The sequence below is a fragment of the Schistocerca americana genome, chromosome 3 (genome assembly GCF_021461395.2).
Source record: "Schistocerca americana isolate TAMUIC-IGC-003095 chromosome 3, iqSchAmer2.1, whole genome shotgun sequence".
NCBI lineage: Eukaryota > Metazoa > Arthropoda > Insecta > Orthoptera > Acrididae > Schistocerca > Schistocerca americana.
This window is the reverse complement of record NC_060121.1, coordinates 239,212,274-239,229,398: the sequence shown is the minus strand read 5'-3', so window position 1 is coordinate 239,229,398 and position 17,125 is coordinate 239,212,274. Positions and strand designations below refer to the sequence as shown.

At 43.8% G+C, this 17,125-nt stretch overlaps 1 protein-coding gene across 1 annotated transcript in view; it reads left to right on the top strand.

Moving 5' to 3' along the window:
- LOC124605995 (fibronectin type 3 and ankyrin repeat domains protein 1) overlaps nucleotides 1–17,125 on the top strand; it is a 104,158-nt gene that overhangs the window by 10,176 nt on the left and 76,857 nt on the right. The window contains exon 2 of the mRNA XM_047137958.1: nucleotides 10,665–10,956. Coding sequence (XP_046993914.1) covers nucleotides 10,665–10,956 — 292 coding nt within the window. The remainder of the gene's footprint in view (nucleotides 1–10,664; nucleotides 10,957–17,125) is intronic.

Genomic DNA, 17,125 nt, shown 5'->3' with positions numbered 1-17,125 from the left:
ACAGACATATTAGGGAATTGCTGAGAAAGCAGAGAATTTTGTACAGTCGTTTTATACGTAGTCACTGCCCAGCTGACAAACAGAAATTATGCGAAATGAAACATTCTTTTAACGAATTTAAAAGCAATATTTTATCTGCAGATTCTAAAAATAGCCCTAAAAAATTTCGGTCGTACGTAAAATCTACGAACGCTACAAATTATTCAATACCCTCTCTTGCTGACGGCACGGGTAATGTAACGGATGATAATAAACAGAAGGCCGAAATTCTAAACCTAGCGTTCAAAAACTCGTTTATGGTAGAGGGCTACAGCACCATTCCCCCTTTCAATTATCGAACAAACGCATGGATGGCTGACATAATGTTTAGTGTATCTGGGAATGTAAATCAGTTAAGATCGAGACGCCACAAAGACATCTGGCCCAGACGATATTACCGTAAGATTTTATGTTGAATATGCTACAAATATAGCACCATTCTTATCCATCATCTATCAGAGATCACCGGAACAGCGAAAAGTTCCACGGGACTGGAAGAAGGCCCCGGTCATAACAATCTCTAAAAAGGGTAGAAAGTTGGATGCACATAATTACAGGCCAATTTCACTGACATCGATTTGTTGTAGAATAATGGAAAATATTTTGTATTCAGACACAATGACTTATCTAGACTCTGAGAAGCTCATCCGCAGAAACCAGCACGTTTTAGGAAACAGCGGTCACGCGAGATACAGTTGGCCCTCTTTCTACATGATATACAACAGGCTCTCGATACTGGCTCTCAGGTTGATGCCATATTCCTCGACTTTCGAAAAGGAGTTCGACTCAGTTCTGCACTGTCGCTTGCTCCAAAAAGTACGAGCTTATGGTCTATCCGATGACATGTGCGGTTGGATAGAAAGTTTTCTAACAGGCAGAGCGCAGTATGTCAAACTGAATGGGGAGACTTCAATAGAAACAAACTTAACATCAGATGTGCCACAGGGCAGCGTAATAGGTCCGCTGCTTTTTACGATTTACATAACGATCTGGTTGATGGTACTGACAGCGGCATTAAACTGTTTGCCGATGATGCTGTAGTCTACAGGAAAGTAGTATCACATGAAAATTGTGAACAAAATCAATGAGGATTTGCAGAAAATAAATGTTTCGTGTTGAGACATAATACCTAGGGAAAGGAAGGATTCGGTGTGGACGGAGCTACAATCAGTTACCCCTGGTTGCTCAGTTTTTATTTTTAAAATCACATGCACTTTATTTGGAAAAAATTGCAAATAAAGTTGACAATAGGGAACAATTATTCAATTCGATTGTTAAGACACAACTAATTTTAAAAAATCTTAAGCAAGTGGCGCTCACGGCTGAAGGCGTTATTGAGCAGAAATTACAATTATTTGCCAGCTGAAGGCCCCAATAGTAATAACTCAAAAAAACAATTTGGCGGCTGAAGGCCTGGATGCCACCAGCGGTCCCGGCATGTCCTCGCACTGCCGGAACTCAGTGCTGCTTCGTCCCAACTGAACTCCCACGACATGCTTCAACCCGGAAGAACACTTGACGTCCTTCCAAAGATAGTACCACAGTACTAGATAACTGATAACTGCTGCTGCTGCCACTTGCGGACAGACAATGTTAGCAAACATAGTGGCGCAAGTAAACACAGGAAGAAAACGAGATGCCACTATCCCTATTGCACGATGCCAACATACCAATGGCATCAACACGAGCCGCAACACAGCTAACACCCCCCTCCCCCCTCAAACACTAAGCTGGGGGTAACCCAACAAGTGGTCTAACCAAAATTAATCTGATTAAGATAGACCCGGTATTGCTTACCATTGCGGTTGTCCTTAACCAGTAGATTAACTGAGCCTAAAATACGCATAATAGTTGAGGGACCCAGGAAACGGGGAGTGAACTTATCAAGGTTTCCAACACGCACCTCCCGCCCGGGAAAATTACGAACATACACCTGTTCTCCTGGTTTACCCCTAAACACTCGTCGATTACGGTTGTAACGGTCAGCTTGTTTGTTGTGGACCCTGATGATATTGCGCCTGGCAAAATTCCAGTTTTCTTTGACGATTTGAGGGGTAATATCCGCAGGGATTAGATCTTGAAATCCCATAATTTCGGAAGGTGGGAATTAACAGGATAAGCAAGGATCAAGGAAACCGGAATAGTCTTCAAAGCCTCGTGGCTGGCGATACTGAAGGCAAAACTACGCCAAGGGAGACTAGAATCCTACTTACCGGGCGTCTTCTGATGGAAGATAATCAGTGTATGTTTGAGATTACGACTGACCCTCTCCACGAAAGAGCCCTTGCGGGTAATACAGAGAGGTAGTCACGTGCTTTACGCCGCTTTGAAAACAGGAAGCCTTGAAGGGAGCCGAAAGAAAGGCCGGTGCATTATCACTAACTATTTTCTTAGGGGGTCCAAAAATACTAAATACGTTAGTTAAATGCGCAATAGTAGAAGCCAGGTAAACCTCGAAAACGCGTCAATAATAACCTATACGTACCGATGGCCTCTTTTGGTGTGAGCTAAGAGTCTGACATAGTAGATATATAGAGTTTGTCCATGGGGCAGGATTCGCGCTCAGAACTCAAGAAGCCCTGTTGAAGAGCGCTCTTAGGCTTGGCCACACGACACAACCGACACCGAGAAACTATCTCTCTAACGTCTCGGTCCATAGACGGCCAAGTCTAATGCTCCTTAATTTCCTGCAAGGTATTAGAGGATCCTAAATGTCCGCCAATCAACGAGTTGTGAAGGTAATGGAAAACTGGGCGTACCAGGGTGGCTGGTAGACAGATCTTCAACTCCTTCGCATGTCCCACTCATTTACACAAAATGCCTTTCCTGGTGACGTATCCATCCAAAGGTTCCCCCGCTGACAGGCGTTCCTTAGCCGGTCCCCAAGTGAGGTCCTGATCCTGATGGTCGGCAACGTCACTAAACAAATGAGGAATACCGCCTACAAGACACAACTAAGATTTCCTTCCTCCATTTCTTGGGCACACTCACTAGATGGATGTTCTGTGAACATACGGCTAAGGATGTCCGCGAGCACATTCTCAGTCCCCTTAAGGTATTTAACCTGGAATTGAAACGCTGAAATGCGCACTGCCCACCTGGCGATACGGCCAGTTTTACGCGGCCTGGCTAGTACCCAGCTTAATGCTTGATTGTCGATTTCTACCTGAAACACTCTATGCTCGAGATAAAAGGGATACTTCTCCAGCGCGAACAAGACAGCCCATGCCTCACATTCGTAAACGGAATGTTTAAGTTTGTCACTGGGTAACCAACGAGATCCATACGCTAATGGCTGCCTTTGACCCTCGAACTCCTGTAGGAGGACTGCCGAAATTCCCACATTAGATGCACAGTTTGAACAATAAATTTTTTATCAAAATCAGGCACTCCGAAAACCGGAGGGTTGGCTATAGCTGCCTTAATGTGCTCAAACGCGGCCTCTTGGGCAGGTCCCCATTCAAAACGCACCCATTCTCGACGTAATTCACTTAAAGGAGCCGCCAACTGAGCAAAAGTAGGGACAAAACGCCTAAAATAATTCGCCTTGCCTATGAACCTGGCAATCCCGCATTTATCAGCAGACAGCGGGAGAGTTCTCAATGCCTTACTCCGCTCCTGGTCTATGCGAATGCTCTCGCCTGATACTAGGTGACCTAAAAAGGATACCTGCTGCCTGGCTAATGGCTCTGAGTACTATGGGACTTAACATCTGAGGTCATCAGTCCCCTAGAACTTAGAACTACTTAAACCTAACTAACCTAAGGACATCACACACATCCATGCCCGAGGCAGGATTCGAACCTGCGACCGTAGCAGTCGCGCGGTTCCGGACTGAGCGCCTAGAACCGCTAGACCACCGCGGCCGGCCCTGGCTAATGTCACCTTACTTGGTTTAACAGTCAAATCGGCCTCCTGCAACCCAGCAAAAACTTGCTGGGTATATTCCAAATGCTCCTGAAACGAACGGCTATAAATCACCAAGTCATCCAAGTAATTATAAACACAGACTAATTTCAAGTCTCCAAGAATATTATCCAGCAAACGAGTAAGAACGGCTGCGCCAGTAGCCAAACCAAAGGGAACCCTGTTAAACTCAGATTCCAATCAGTACAAAATGCTGTAGCGTGTTTACGTTCTTCGGGTAAGGGAATCTGATAATAGGCTTGATTCAGATCGAGAACAGTGAACCAATTAGTGCTGGCAAACCATGTAAAAGAGTTATGGAGATCAGGTAAAGGAACTGATTCGAGGACAACCTTGGCGTTCAGCCGCCGGTAGTCAACAACAGGCCGAAAATCTCGCCCCTGATCCATAGGAATAAGGAATATGGGGGAAGCATAAGCAGATGTAGAAGGCCTAATAACTCCTTGCTCGATTATTTTAGATATCTTTCCTCTTAGTATGTTCATCTTAGGTGGTGAGAGACGATATTGGGACTGCCTGACTGGAATTTGGTCAGACAGACGAATATGGTAGTCAAGAACATTAGTAACCCCCCGTCTATCACAGAGAAGCACGGGGAACCTCTGCAACAAATCCCCTAGTTCAGAGGCCTGCTGTGAAGACAGACGGATGAGATCAAACTCATTAACCTTAGCATCAACAGCCAACATGCCGGTATTTCGATGCACCTTACACTTTGCACATTCACAGAACCCAAACTTCTAAGCAGAAGCGAACTTAAAGAAGAAGGTGTACCCGGAATAATCCAAGACAAGATCAGTTTTACTGAAAAAAAACACATCCCAAAATCAAATCGACCGGCAGCTTCTTAACCAAGGCCAAAGACAAGGGCCAGGAGAAATTCCCAACCGAGATACTCCCTCGGACCCATCCATGCAGAGGCAACACCTGCCCATTGGCAATCCGACGTATCTGCACCGAAGAAGTGACCGACCTAAGTCGTGTAAGATGACAAAATTCAAGAAACCATTCCAAGCTCAACAACGAAAAGGAGCTACCAGAATCCAAAAGGGCACAAATAGGTTCACCATCTACTCGAGAACAAATATAAGGCAGGGGAGGTGATGATCGAGCAGCGACACGGGCACACCAAGGTAGCTGCCCAGCCCAGCGACATTTATTGGCTCTGGGTGCGCGCAGTTGAACGCAAGAACGAACTAAATGACCTGTCCGATCGCACTTGAAGCAACGCCGCGGTTCCCTTTTAGCAGACTCAGCCAATATAGATAACCCAGAGTTCTCCATGATAACACCCGCGGGCTGCACCTTAACTTCACGGCATGGATCGTCCGCGAGCGGTTATGCACATATCGCTACAACGTCGGCACGAAGTTCTTCCCAGGTGGAGAGACGACCATGAAAAACAAAGTGTAACTTATCCGCCGCTTGCATTCCCCTCAGGGCAATAGAAACTAACTCCTGTTCTGGCAAGTCGACTAACAAGGCCAAGCAGGCCGTCTTGACTCTGTCCACACATTGATGTAACTCCTCTTTATCTTGCTGCATCGGACAAATACAGCGACACTCGAGCTGTTTGCGAACTCCCATGGTCAATCTTTCGTTAATTACAAGCTCCCTCAACCACTGCAAGGAAAACACATCTGCCATGGCTCTAGATACAAGGGTCTTCAATTCGCCTCTAGCTAATGGATACAATAGCGACAAAACTACTTGATGCGAAACGCCAAAGGCATCAGCATGTCCACTCAGTATCCTGTATTTGAACCAACAACCATAATAACCTTTCAGTTTGCTCGAGTCGGTTTATAACTAATTCTATGATGTCCCAAAATAGATGGGCCAGAGGATTAGGCAATTTAGATGTAAGTGCATTATTCTCTGGCTGGCTTGCGCGCCACCCTGAAGAAGACAGTAAATCCTGCTCCCCAGTCCTCTTCCCATCAAGCTCTAAACATGTAATCTTAAACTGCAATTCATTAATCAAGGACCCCAATTCAGCGCTGGATTCCTTGTAACGATTCTCTAACTTTAATGTCCTTAAATCCGCTATCCGGTTGGTTAACTGTACTAACTGTGGCCGCACCCTGTCAACTGACTGCCAATAGGTTGAGTGCCCTCCAAAAACCAATGGTGTCCTCGAGACCCCTAATAGCCTTAAACAAAAACTCAGTGGCTGCTTCTATCTCACCCACAACATATGGCGTGATGTCAACTGGCTGAAGAACTGTAGCACTCAAATGAGAGGCTAAGTCCGGGACACTACCCTCAGTAGGCTGGCACCTTATCGCCAGCTCATAAATGAGGTGGTCCTTCCACAAGAGGCCGATCTATGGGCACTGCCTGACCGCAATTAGAATTGGTCACCTGAAACAACAAAATAGCAAAGACCAATATCGTGTAACCCTGACAGTGTTACAATTCGAACCAAACAGTAACTATAATGGCAATATTACAATCATAACCATGCTCTACTACCACTGAGAACTGATGCTTAGGGAAAGGCAGGATTCGGTGTGGATGGGGCTGCAGTCAGTTACCGTTGGTTGCTCAGTTTTTATTTTTAAAATCAAGTACACTTTATTTGGAAACAATTGCAAATAAAGTTGATGATAAGGAACAATTATTCAATTTGACTGTTAAGACACAATGTCTAATTTAAAAAAATCTTAAGCAAGTTGCACTCACAGCTGAAGGCCTTATTGGCTAGAACTTCAAATTATTTGTTGGCTGAAGGCCCCAATAATAATAACTCAAAAAAAAAAATTGGCGGCTGAAGGCCTGGATAGCAAATTCTTAAGAACCAGTTAAACTTCTCCAAGAGATACCAGAATATTTAAAAAGAAGACAATCATCAAAATTTCACTATTAAGAGACAATATCTAATTAACAATTTTTAAGAGAAATTGTATTCATAGCTGAAGGCCTTATTGACAAGAAATTCAAATTGTGTTGTATTCACTTAACCGGGTGGCAACTCAAACTAGTGACAGTTTAAAGGCAGACCAACGCTCTTGCCAATTCTACCTAACGTCTGATAACCAATACAATGATGGAATAACCCAGGCAAGGTGAAACTGGCGGACAGCACCGCGTATTCAGAGTCCGGTGTTTAGAACATCCAGAAGCAAAAGGAACCACTATGACCAAAATAATCCAAAAGAAACAAAATATTCGAACCACAATCAAGGAAGCTGTGGAACTACATGCCTTACCAGACAGCAGCGGCAAGGGGAGGAAAGGTACACTGCCGCAAAAATACGCCAACCTCCGGGGCAGGTAACTGGGGCATTAAAGGCCGCTGGGCAAAAAAATACCGCTGGTTGAACTTCACCAATAATAACACAAGGAATTCAATGATTAATAATAAGAAATGGAGAATGGCTAATTAATTTCGCCAATTCCAAACACACCACTCACTGCTCTTTGTCTCAGCGACCCTGCGAGCAGCGACGTGTGAACAAACGCCGTGATCTCAAAATAGTTGAGGTTTCACTACTCGGTTAATGTTCACTCAACTCAAACGTCCTGCGTCCAGTGGACAACGAGGTTGTGGCCCTCGCAACTACAGCCCTTCGATCCAGCAGTGCCTGTGTGCCGCCGGCGGTCCTGGCATGTCCTAGCACTGCTCTACCTCAGTGCTGCTCCATCCCAACCGAAATGTGAAGAAATCGAAAAAGAAATGATTCTCGGAAGGACAGAATCAGCATACAGAAAAGTCAAAACAACATTCGGTGACATTAAAAGCAATGGTGGTTACACTAAAATTGCAATGCAAATTCCACTGTTAAATGCGGAGGAGAGAGCGAATAGGTGGAATGAATACATTGAAAGCCTCTATGAGGGGGAAAATTTCTCTGATGTGATACAAGAAACAACAGGAGTCGATTTAGAAGAGATAGGGGACCCAGTATTAGAATCAGAATTTAAGAGAGCTTTGGAGGACTGAAGATCAAATAAGGCAGAAGGGATAGATAACAGTTCATCCGAATTTTTAAAATCATTGTGGGAAGTGGAAACAAAACGACTATTCACTTTGGTGTGCAGAATGTATGAGTCTGGTGACATACCATCTGACTTTCAGAAAAGCATCAACAACACAATTCCGAAGACGGCAAGAGCTGACAAATGAGAGAATTGTAGCATAATAAGTTTAACAGCTCATGCATCCAAGTTGCTTACAAAAATAATATACAGAAGAATGGAAAAGAAAGTTGAGGAAGCGCTAGATAACAATCAGTTTGGCTTTAGGAAAAGTATAGGCACGAGAAAGGCAATTCTGATGTCGCAGTTAATAATGGAAGTAAGACTAAAGAAAAATCAAGACTCGTTCGTAGGATTTGTTGACCTGAAAAAAGTATTCGACAATGTAAAATGGTGAAAGATGTTCGAAATTCTGAAAAAGTAGGGGTAAGCTATAGGGAGAGACAGGTCGTATACAATATGCACAACAGTCAAGACTGATAATAAGAGTGGACAATCAAGAATGAAGTGCTCTTATTAAAAAGGGTGTGAGACAAGGATGTAGCCTTTCACCCCTACTGTTCCATCTGTACATCGAGGAAGCAATGATGGAAATAAAAGAAAGGTTCAGGAGTGGAATTAAAATTCAAGGTGAAAGGATGTCAATGATACTATTTGCTGATGACATTGCTATCCTGAGTGAAAGTGAAGAAGAATTACATGATCTGCCAAACAGAATGAACAGTCTAATGAGTACGCAGAATGGATTGAGAGTAAATTGCAGAAAGACTGTAATGAGAAGTGGGATAAATGAGAATGGCGAGAAACTTAATGTCAGGATTGATAGTCACAAAGTAGATAAAGTTAGGCCGGCCACTGTGACCGAGCGGTTCTGGGCCTTTCAGTCCAGAACTGCACTGCTGCTGTGGTCACAGGTTCGAATCCTGCCTCAGGCATGGATGTGTGTGATGTCCTTAGGTTAGTTAGGTTTAAGTAGTTCTAAATCTAGGGGACTGATGACCTCAGATGTTAAGTCCCATAGTGCTTACAGCCATATTTTAGATGAAATTAAGGAATTCTGCTACCTAGGCAGTAAAATGACCAGTGGTGGACGGAGCCAGGAGGACATCAAAAGCAGACTAGCTATGGGAAAAAAGGCATTCCTGGCCAAGAGAAGTCTACTAATATCAAATATCGGCCTTAATTTGAGGAAGAAATTTCTGAGAATGTACATTTTGAGTACAGCATTGTATGGTAGTGAAACATGGACTGTGGGAAAACCGGAACAGAAGAGGATAGAAGTATTTGTGATGTGGTGCTACAGATGAATGTTGAAAATTAGGTGGACTGATAAGGTAAGGAATGAGGAGGTTCTACACAGAGTTGGAGAGGAAATGAGTATGTGGAAAACACTGATAAGGAGAAGGGACAGTATGATAGGGCATCTGTTAAGACATGAGGGGATGACTTCCATGGTACTAGAGGGAGCTGTAGAGGGCAAAAACTGTAAAGGAAGACAGAGACTGGAATACATCCAGCAAATAATTGAGGACATAGGTTGCAAGTGCTACTCTGAGATGAAGAGGTTCGCACAGAAGAGGAATTCGTGGCAGGCCGCATCAAACCAGTCAGAAGACTGACAATCGAAGAAGAAAATATCAAATTTATATAGAGATACACAGTATAATCCTGATATTTACAACTTCTCTAAGTTGTTACATTGAGAGACTTCATATGTGGCCAAGCAGTTGGTTTCTTTAGGAGAGAGTTTGAAACTGAGGGCTTCCTCAGAGGTAGAATATGCTCTTAGCACTTCATCATGAGCCAAAAATTAGTTAAATATTCTAGTCCTGTGATGCAGGATGTGACAGGTAAAAAAGATATTTTTCTAACTGAGAATATTTACTGGAAATGTAGCCACGCCATAGGGTTGTACAGGATATTTACAAGCTGTAACGATACTTTTAGCGAAGTGAAAACGTGTATTTGGTCCTATTTCTTCTATCTCCGAAAATAACTCATATAAATGGGAGGAATCTATATTTCATGTGAGAAATTCGAGGTGTATTGACAAAACAATATCGCTATCTCAGATATTTTTAAAGTGAGGAATCTATGTCTGGGATGGTCCCAATGTGTACATCCCAGCTGCTTGTGCTCCCTCGCAGTGTGTTGCAGCAGGCAGCAGGAATGCATGGGGTGGTCAGAAGTTTCTCAGCTGGCCAGCTCTTCAGGTACACAATACACCCAGTAGATGGCACTGGACTAGACTGGAGGTATCTGGATGTGACCGGTCAGTTTTCTGTTTCGTCCCGAGACACCAGGGGGGGAGGGGTGGAGAGGGGGCAGGGCTGAGGGGAGGTAGGACGGGGCTGGGAATTACCTGAGAGGGATCTATGTGCCAGCTGAGGAAAGCCCATGACATAAATGTGGGGTGTTGGGTAATTAATTGATCAATTGATTAATTTGCATAATTAATTTTATATTAAAATTGTTCCAGAAACCGCTTTGTCCCACTACTAAGATAATGTCCTGCTGTCTCCCCACTGGCACAAGCGGCGACATGGTGATATGTTCACTGTGTCACTGCTGCTGGCTGCCTGCACCTGTTGAGTAGAGGGGAGAATAACAGGCACTGTTGTTGTTGGCAGGCCCAGTACAACAGCGCTGATGTCACATGCCAATGTATCACCACTGATGAAGTGTCGTTGTGTGGCGAGGCACTCACTGTGTCACAGCTGCTGCCTGCAAGCACCTATTGAGTATAGGGGAGGGTAACAGGTACTGTTTTGTTGTCGTCAGGCCCAGTGCAGCAGAGCTGATGTCACGCGGTGGTGTCTCGCCGCTGGCGCAAGCGTCGCTGCGTGGCGACGCGCTCACCGTGTCACTGCTGCTGGCTGCGGGCGCAGACGCGGACAGGGCGGGAGGCGGCGCCGGCCGCACGCCGCTCATGCTGGCTGCTGCACAGGGGCACCTTGACGTCTGCACCATGCTGCTGGAGCGTGGCGCCAGCTGGGATACCAAGGACTGGTACGTCCTGCCAGCAACTGATGCGGCATCTTGCTTTCTGTCAACTTGTGCACCTGGAAAAACTATTAGTTGTTTTATTGGTATCCCTGCTTTGAAGCTCAAGAACAGCATTGTTGTCAGTGTTGTACTGTTTTGTTTCGATAGTGCATTGATTCAGCTGTGAAGCCATGGCTGATGTGAGCGAACAATGGTACACTGTCGAGGTACCATTAGTAGTGTCTTTATTGGTGCACGAGAGTTGTGAGAATGCATTGTCAAGGACCCACCACAAGATGTTACCCTGCTTGTTTGGGTGAAATTTGCTTTCGCTACAGGAAATGCATTTCTGAAGAAGATAAATTTGTTAACAGCGAGTATAGATTTAAGTGTCAGGAAGTCGTTTCTTAAACTCTTTGTATGAAGTGTAGCCATGTATGGAAGTGAAACATGGACGATAAATAGTTTGGACAAGAAGAGAATAGAAGCTTTCGAAATGTGGTGCTACAGAAGAATGCTGAAGATCAGATGGGTAGATCACATAACTAATGAGGAGGTATTGAATAGAATTGGGGAGAAAAGGAGTTTGTGGCACAACTTGACTAGAAGAAGGGATCGGTTGGTAGGACATGTTCTGAGGCATCAAGGGATCACCAATTTAGCATTGGAGGGCAGCGTGGAGGGTAAAAATCGTAGAGGGATACCAAGAGATGAATACACCAAGCAGATTCAGAAGGATGTAGGTTTACAATAGGTACTGGGAGATGAAGAAGCTTGCACAGGATAGAGTAGCATGGAGAGCTGCATCAAACCAGTCTCACGACTGAAGACCACTACAACAACAACAGAAAGTGTCAAATACAGGATACTGAGTGGACATAAAAAACGCCAGAGGAAATGTGTGCCTGCGTCGCTCAATCAACAGAGAAATCTCCAATGAAACCTATTCGATAAAGAGCAGTTGTACTACAAGATCCACCCTCAAGAATGGATGACCACATCAATAAAGATCTGAAAATGAAAGGATTTAGAAAATGAATTATCTGACATGGAGCAGCAAGGAGCGGTGTCTCATTCCTTTGTTGGCACTATTTCCAAATGCTGTGCCTTATTCAAGAGTGTCATATTCTGATGAATGTGCACTGTATCAGAGCTCATACAGCGGTAATGTGGTTTTGTGATCTTGTGTTATGATATGAGCTTGGATGTCATAGAAATACATCTTCAGACCATATCTTTTGAAGGGTACACGAATGGTAATTCTTATCTGGACATGTACCAAACGTCGTCATTACATGAAGGCAAGGAATCATAGATCCTGTGTGGTTACAGCAGGACACAGCTCCGACACTTTGTTTTTTAGGTGTGCGAGTTCCCTAATGAACAATTCTGAGGCCACTGGACTGGGTTTGTATGAGAAACATCTCCAACCTCATTGAATTGGCCATCACAAAGCCTGAACCTTACCACGAAAGTCAATTCATTTTGGAGAATAATCAAGTCCCATGTGGTTCAGTATCCGTACAAGACTAACGAAGAAATGGAGAACCCTATCGGGGCATAACTCCTGAGATTCTCCATAGTATGTCAAGGATGGCTGGGACACGTATAGATTGCTATGTGAGGGAAGTTCCTGCACATATATTTTCATTGGATGTGCAGCTTTTTAGATATAATTACACTAAAATATTATTTTCATCTAGAGTACTGGGATGTCCGAGTCACAGTGTACATTCCTGTGTCAGAGTTATCATAGCTATTTTTAATTCGTTACTGACGGTACCCCCAAATAATACCACTTTAGCTTAACTTCTTTATCTGTCCTCTGATGTGTACCCAGTAAAACAATAGCGGAAGCAGCCGTCGGGCACAAATGTCGAAAGTAGTGAGGTGTGGACCAGATAAGAATACAGCGACCGGCAACTTCCCAAGAGTCAAGGACTGTGACCTCATTGTAAGTGACTGGAGTGGTTGAGAGACGATTAGTAGGGGTCGGTTGTTCGTCATAGTCGTCTGGTTACATCGTGGTGCAGGTATTGTTGTAAGCTGGCTATTTGTATGTTGGCAGCGCTATAGATTGTGTTAATATCGCTGACAGAGCTCGTCGCCCTCGGCAAGAGATTCTGTGGTTGGATGGACTAGCTGTTAGCGAATGGATAGGGAACTGCATGGACATGATATTCTTAGTGGAGACTCTGTGTTGGTAGGACATGCGCTGTAAAGTGAGAGGAAATGTATGACGATGAATGTCGGTGATAATATTTGGGTAGTGGAATTACAGACCACCATATAATTTTGGAACTGGACGTCATATGAATAAGGTAAAATTTTCTAAATACATTGTTTGCTCTTCAACAAAATCTTTCTTTTGCTAACCAATTACCTCCTAGTAGCCAGAGTCTATAGAAGTTGGAATCTTTTTATTTAGCTGGCTGTTGTTGCTACTTGCTGTAATTGCTGTAGTTCGAGTTACGAAGCCCGGCCAACAATGCCATACGATCATTTCTTTTTTTTCTGTGAGGTAACTGACTTATGAAAAAGAATGGGGTTGCCACTATCGGGATTCGTGACTGAAATGAGTCTAGGCAGTTAAGAGAGCTGGAGGTAGTTGCATATTTCTTTAATTTCATACTTTTTGGATTTTTATTATTGTTAGGATTTCTTGCAATTCAGGGCCATTCTTTTGTGTTAATTATTGGAAGTCATGTTGTCAATGTATAGCCGTCAGATTGCGTTGGGCTTGTATATTGTGGGTAATAAATGAATAAGTTAAGTTTGAGTTGTCTTTGCCAGGGAAAATTATGTAGGTCAGTGCTTAATTAAAAAAATAATTAAAGAGTTAGTTTCACTGTAAGTAGCGACACCTTCGCGCTTCATACCGATGATCAGGAACCAGATAACTATCGGGTGGTTATAATTAACGTGTAGCTACTCAAGGAGGTTCTGTGTGGGCTGTAATTATAGTGTGACAGCAAAACTTGGTATCTATGCTAATGCGTTAATGCGGAATCGATTTACGCTGGAAAACAAATTAGTTCCAATTGTGGCCACCAGATGCGAATCTGGCTCTTTACACTGTTCGTATGACGGCGTGGTATTCACGATGTCGCTTGACAAGCCGTAACGTGCGTGAATAGTACGGCTGGCCAAAAGAGAGAGCGTGTACTGTTAGCGAAACTCTTATGTGAACGAACGGCAGCAATTACAGTGCTACAATTGGAGAGTATCGTCGAACCATAGGTCTGAGGAGAGGCCCAATGTCATTAAATGGTTTAAAGAAAGTGATAATGACCAACGTAAACACTGATGAGTTTGGTGTGGTACCTGGAAGATGAAGGCATCCTATCCCCGTGGAAACTACTGACGAGATTGCTGTTGCTGTAACTGATCATGCTGCATGTGTCCCGAGTAGTGCTTGTACTCATGCAGTGTCACGAGAATTGTCCATCCATGGTCAACAGTACGGAAAGTTTTGCGGTCTATTTTACACTGGTACCCGTACAAGATCCAGATGGCGCAGCAACTGAAACTTCATGATCCACAGCAACGTTCTTAATTTGCTCGTCGGTTTCTGGGATGGATCGAAATTGATGACATGTGGCCGGGCAATATTATATGGAGTAACAAGGCACATTTTACACTACAGAGCACAGCGAATACACGGTTTTGGGAACTGTTAAATCTCGTGTTGTGCACGAGGAGCAATTGCACTGTGTGGTGGGGGCTCGCAAGCACCTTTATTTTCAGTCCGTTCTCCTTTCTAGACAATACACCCAGAGGCCCTGTCGGGTGTATCGTGACGCCGGCACGTTGTCGAACCCCCTTGTACAGCATATGATTCCTGCTTTGGTAGAGCGCAGCTGTATGGAATCAATGTTTTCATGTAAGATGGGGCAACATAACACGTCGCTCGCTCAGTGAAAGATCTGCTTAAAACAACCTCCTGAGTACTTGTTATCCCCAGAGGTTTTCCAGGTGCATGGCCTGCAAGACCATCTGATCTGAATCCATGTGACATTTGGTTCTGGGCATATACAAAAGAACGCTTTTACCAGGGACACGTTCGATCTGTACCCGATCTGAAGTCCAGTATACAGGAATTCATTGCTCAGATTCCACCGGAACTGCTGCGAGCAATTGTTGATCAGGTCGTTTGACGCATGCAGCATCTCATCGACGTCTCCGGCGCTCGTCTGAACAAATTGTGTAAGAGGAGACTTGATATTTTCTGTATACATCTCGTTCCTAATCCATTACATATGGAAACATGTCTATACGTCTTTCTTGCATTCACAGCATCAGATCTGCACCTGGTGGGCAAATTAGAACTAAGTTCAACGGGGAAATGATTTGCAGCGATACCTCTAAAACAGTGAACAAGGTTTGCTCAAAGTAATACGAACACAATGTTGGATTTTAATGTCGAACTAGCGTGAATAATCCTGAGATACAGTTTATATCGAAGGGATTATATAGTTCCTCAGAAAGAAACTATTCCAGTTCCGTAAGAGATACTGGGTGCTTCATGGCTTCTCCGATACAGACAACTGTAGCTCAATAAAATTCAAATGTACGGTTTACGGAGGCCGGGAAAGACATATTATTTTATCCCCATGCTCGTCAGACCCGTGTCAGACATTTCCAAGCATGCGAGTGCAGGCACTATCATCTTACAAGAGGTTTCCTCCGATGAGAAGAATGAACATGATGATCTAAAATGATTTGAAAGACCTTCCCTTACCTGCAGTCTGAGATCTGTACGTTTACCCGTGATGACAGCATAAAGCTCGTGACATTATTCTCCTGAAGAAATATCTTGGTTGGTCGACGACAGTTGCAACAGCCCTGTCTTCGGTTCTCATTTTTTTTTTTTTTTTTTTTTGGCCCTTAACAAAGGATCGACACTGGGCGAAGCGGTTCTCGAAATATTTCCTCCGTTTGTAAAGAGCCTGTTTAATAACTACGCTTTATCTGATCTGGCGCTGGAAAGAAAATCACACTACTCTAATCATTCTCCACTGATATTTCTCTATGTTTAATGCAGCTCACTAATTTTTTCGAGACTTATATATATTTTTTTCCTCTCCAAATACTTCTTTACTTCCTTCAGTGTGATCACGAGAATCGCTGGCCGTGTTCCTTTAACGAAGCCTACCATGTAAACCATCGAACTTCCGTCCACCAATTAATGGTCTGAAAAGGCCAGCACACATTTCATTATCCCTGACAGCTGGTATATGTTGGCTTCTTCTACCTATCCCTTTACAGCGGTAGGAAAAGGCTGCTCTTATCTCTCGCAGTACACTAGCCACCCACTCACATGTTTGGAAAATGTTGGGCTGCCGTCCTCTGAACAGAAAAATGGCCAAGACGACATTCAAGTATTCATTAGGTAAAAATATCCGATGTCAGGCGATAGTCTGGTGCCTACAATAGCCGTTAGCCTTCCCGATCAATGGTTCAAATGGCTCTAAGCACTATGGGACTTAACATCTGAGGTCATTAGTCCCCTAGACTACTACTTAAACCTAACTTAACCTAAGGACATCACACGTACCCATGCCCGAGGCACGACTCGAACCTGCGACCGTAGCAGCAGCTTGGTTCCGGACTGAAGCACCTAGAACCGCTCGGCCACAGCGTCCCGCTTCCGATCAATGTAACATCCAGCAGATTAAGAGAAGAAGACTATGAAAAGCTTCAGCTGACAGATCACTTGACCAATATCCTGCTCGACGAGTAAGTCACCGTCCTAGAGAGAAAGAGATGAATTGAAGCGTAGACTTTTACTACAAATTCTGCTCTCCCCGTATAACTCCTGTGACAGTGTGGCGAAGATCGACCATTCATAATCATCTACTAACTTGCGTGATTTGTATTTAATAATTTCTGCCAATGAAACTCGATATACTGGCCTGGATCGAAAATAAATTACAATAACCATTACACAGCAACACCACTAGCTTTAAGCGGTAAAGAATAACTACACATTCTGGGAAAAACAACGTAGGAAAAGACTTCCCATACACCCATCAACCACAACTACTCAGAACAAAGAGAAAAAAGAACACAGCAAATCAAAGAAACTAACTTCAAAAGCAGGAAAAAATACAGTGTTGTCACGCTAAATACGAGAAACAATATCTAAAGCATTCAACAGCACGTGTAAAAAACTGAAAAGGTACGATCGCAG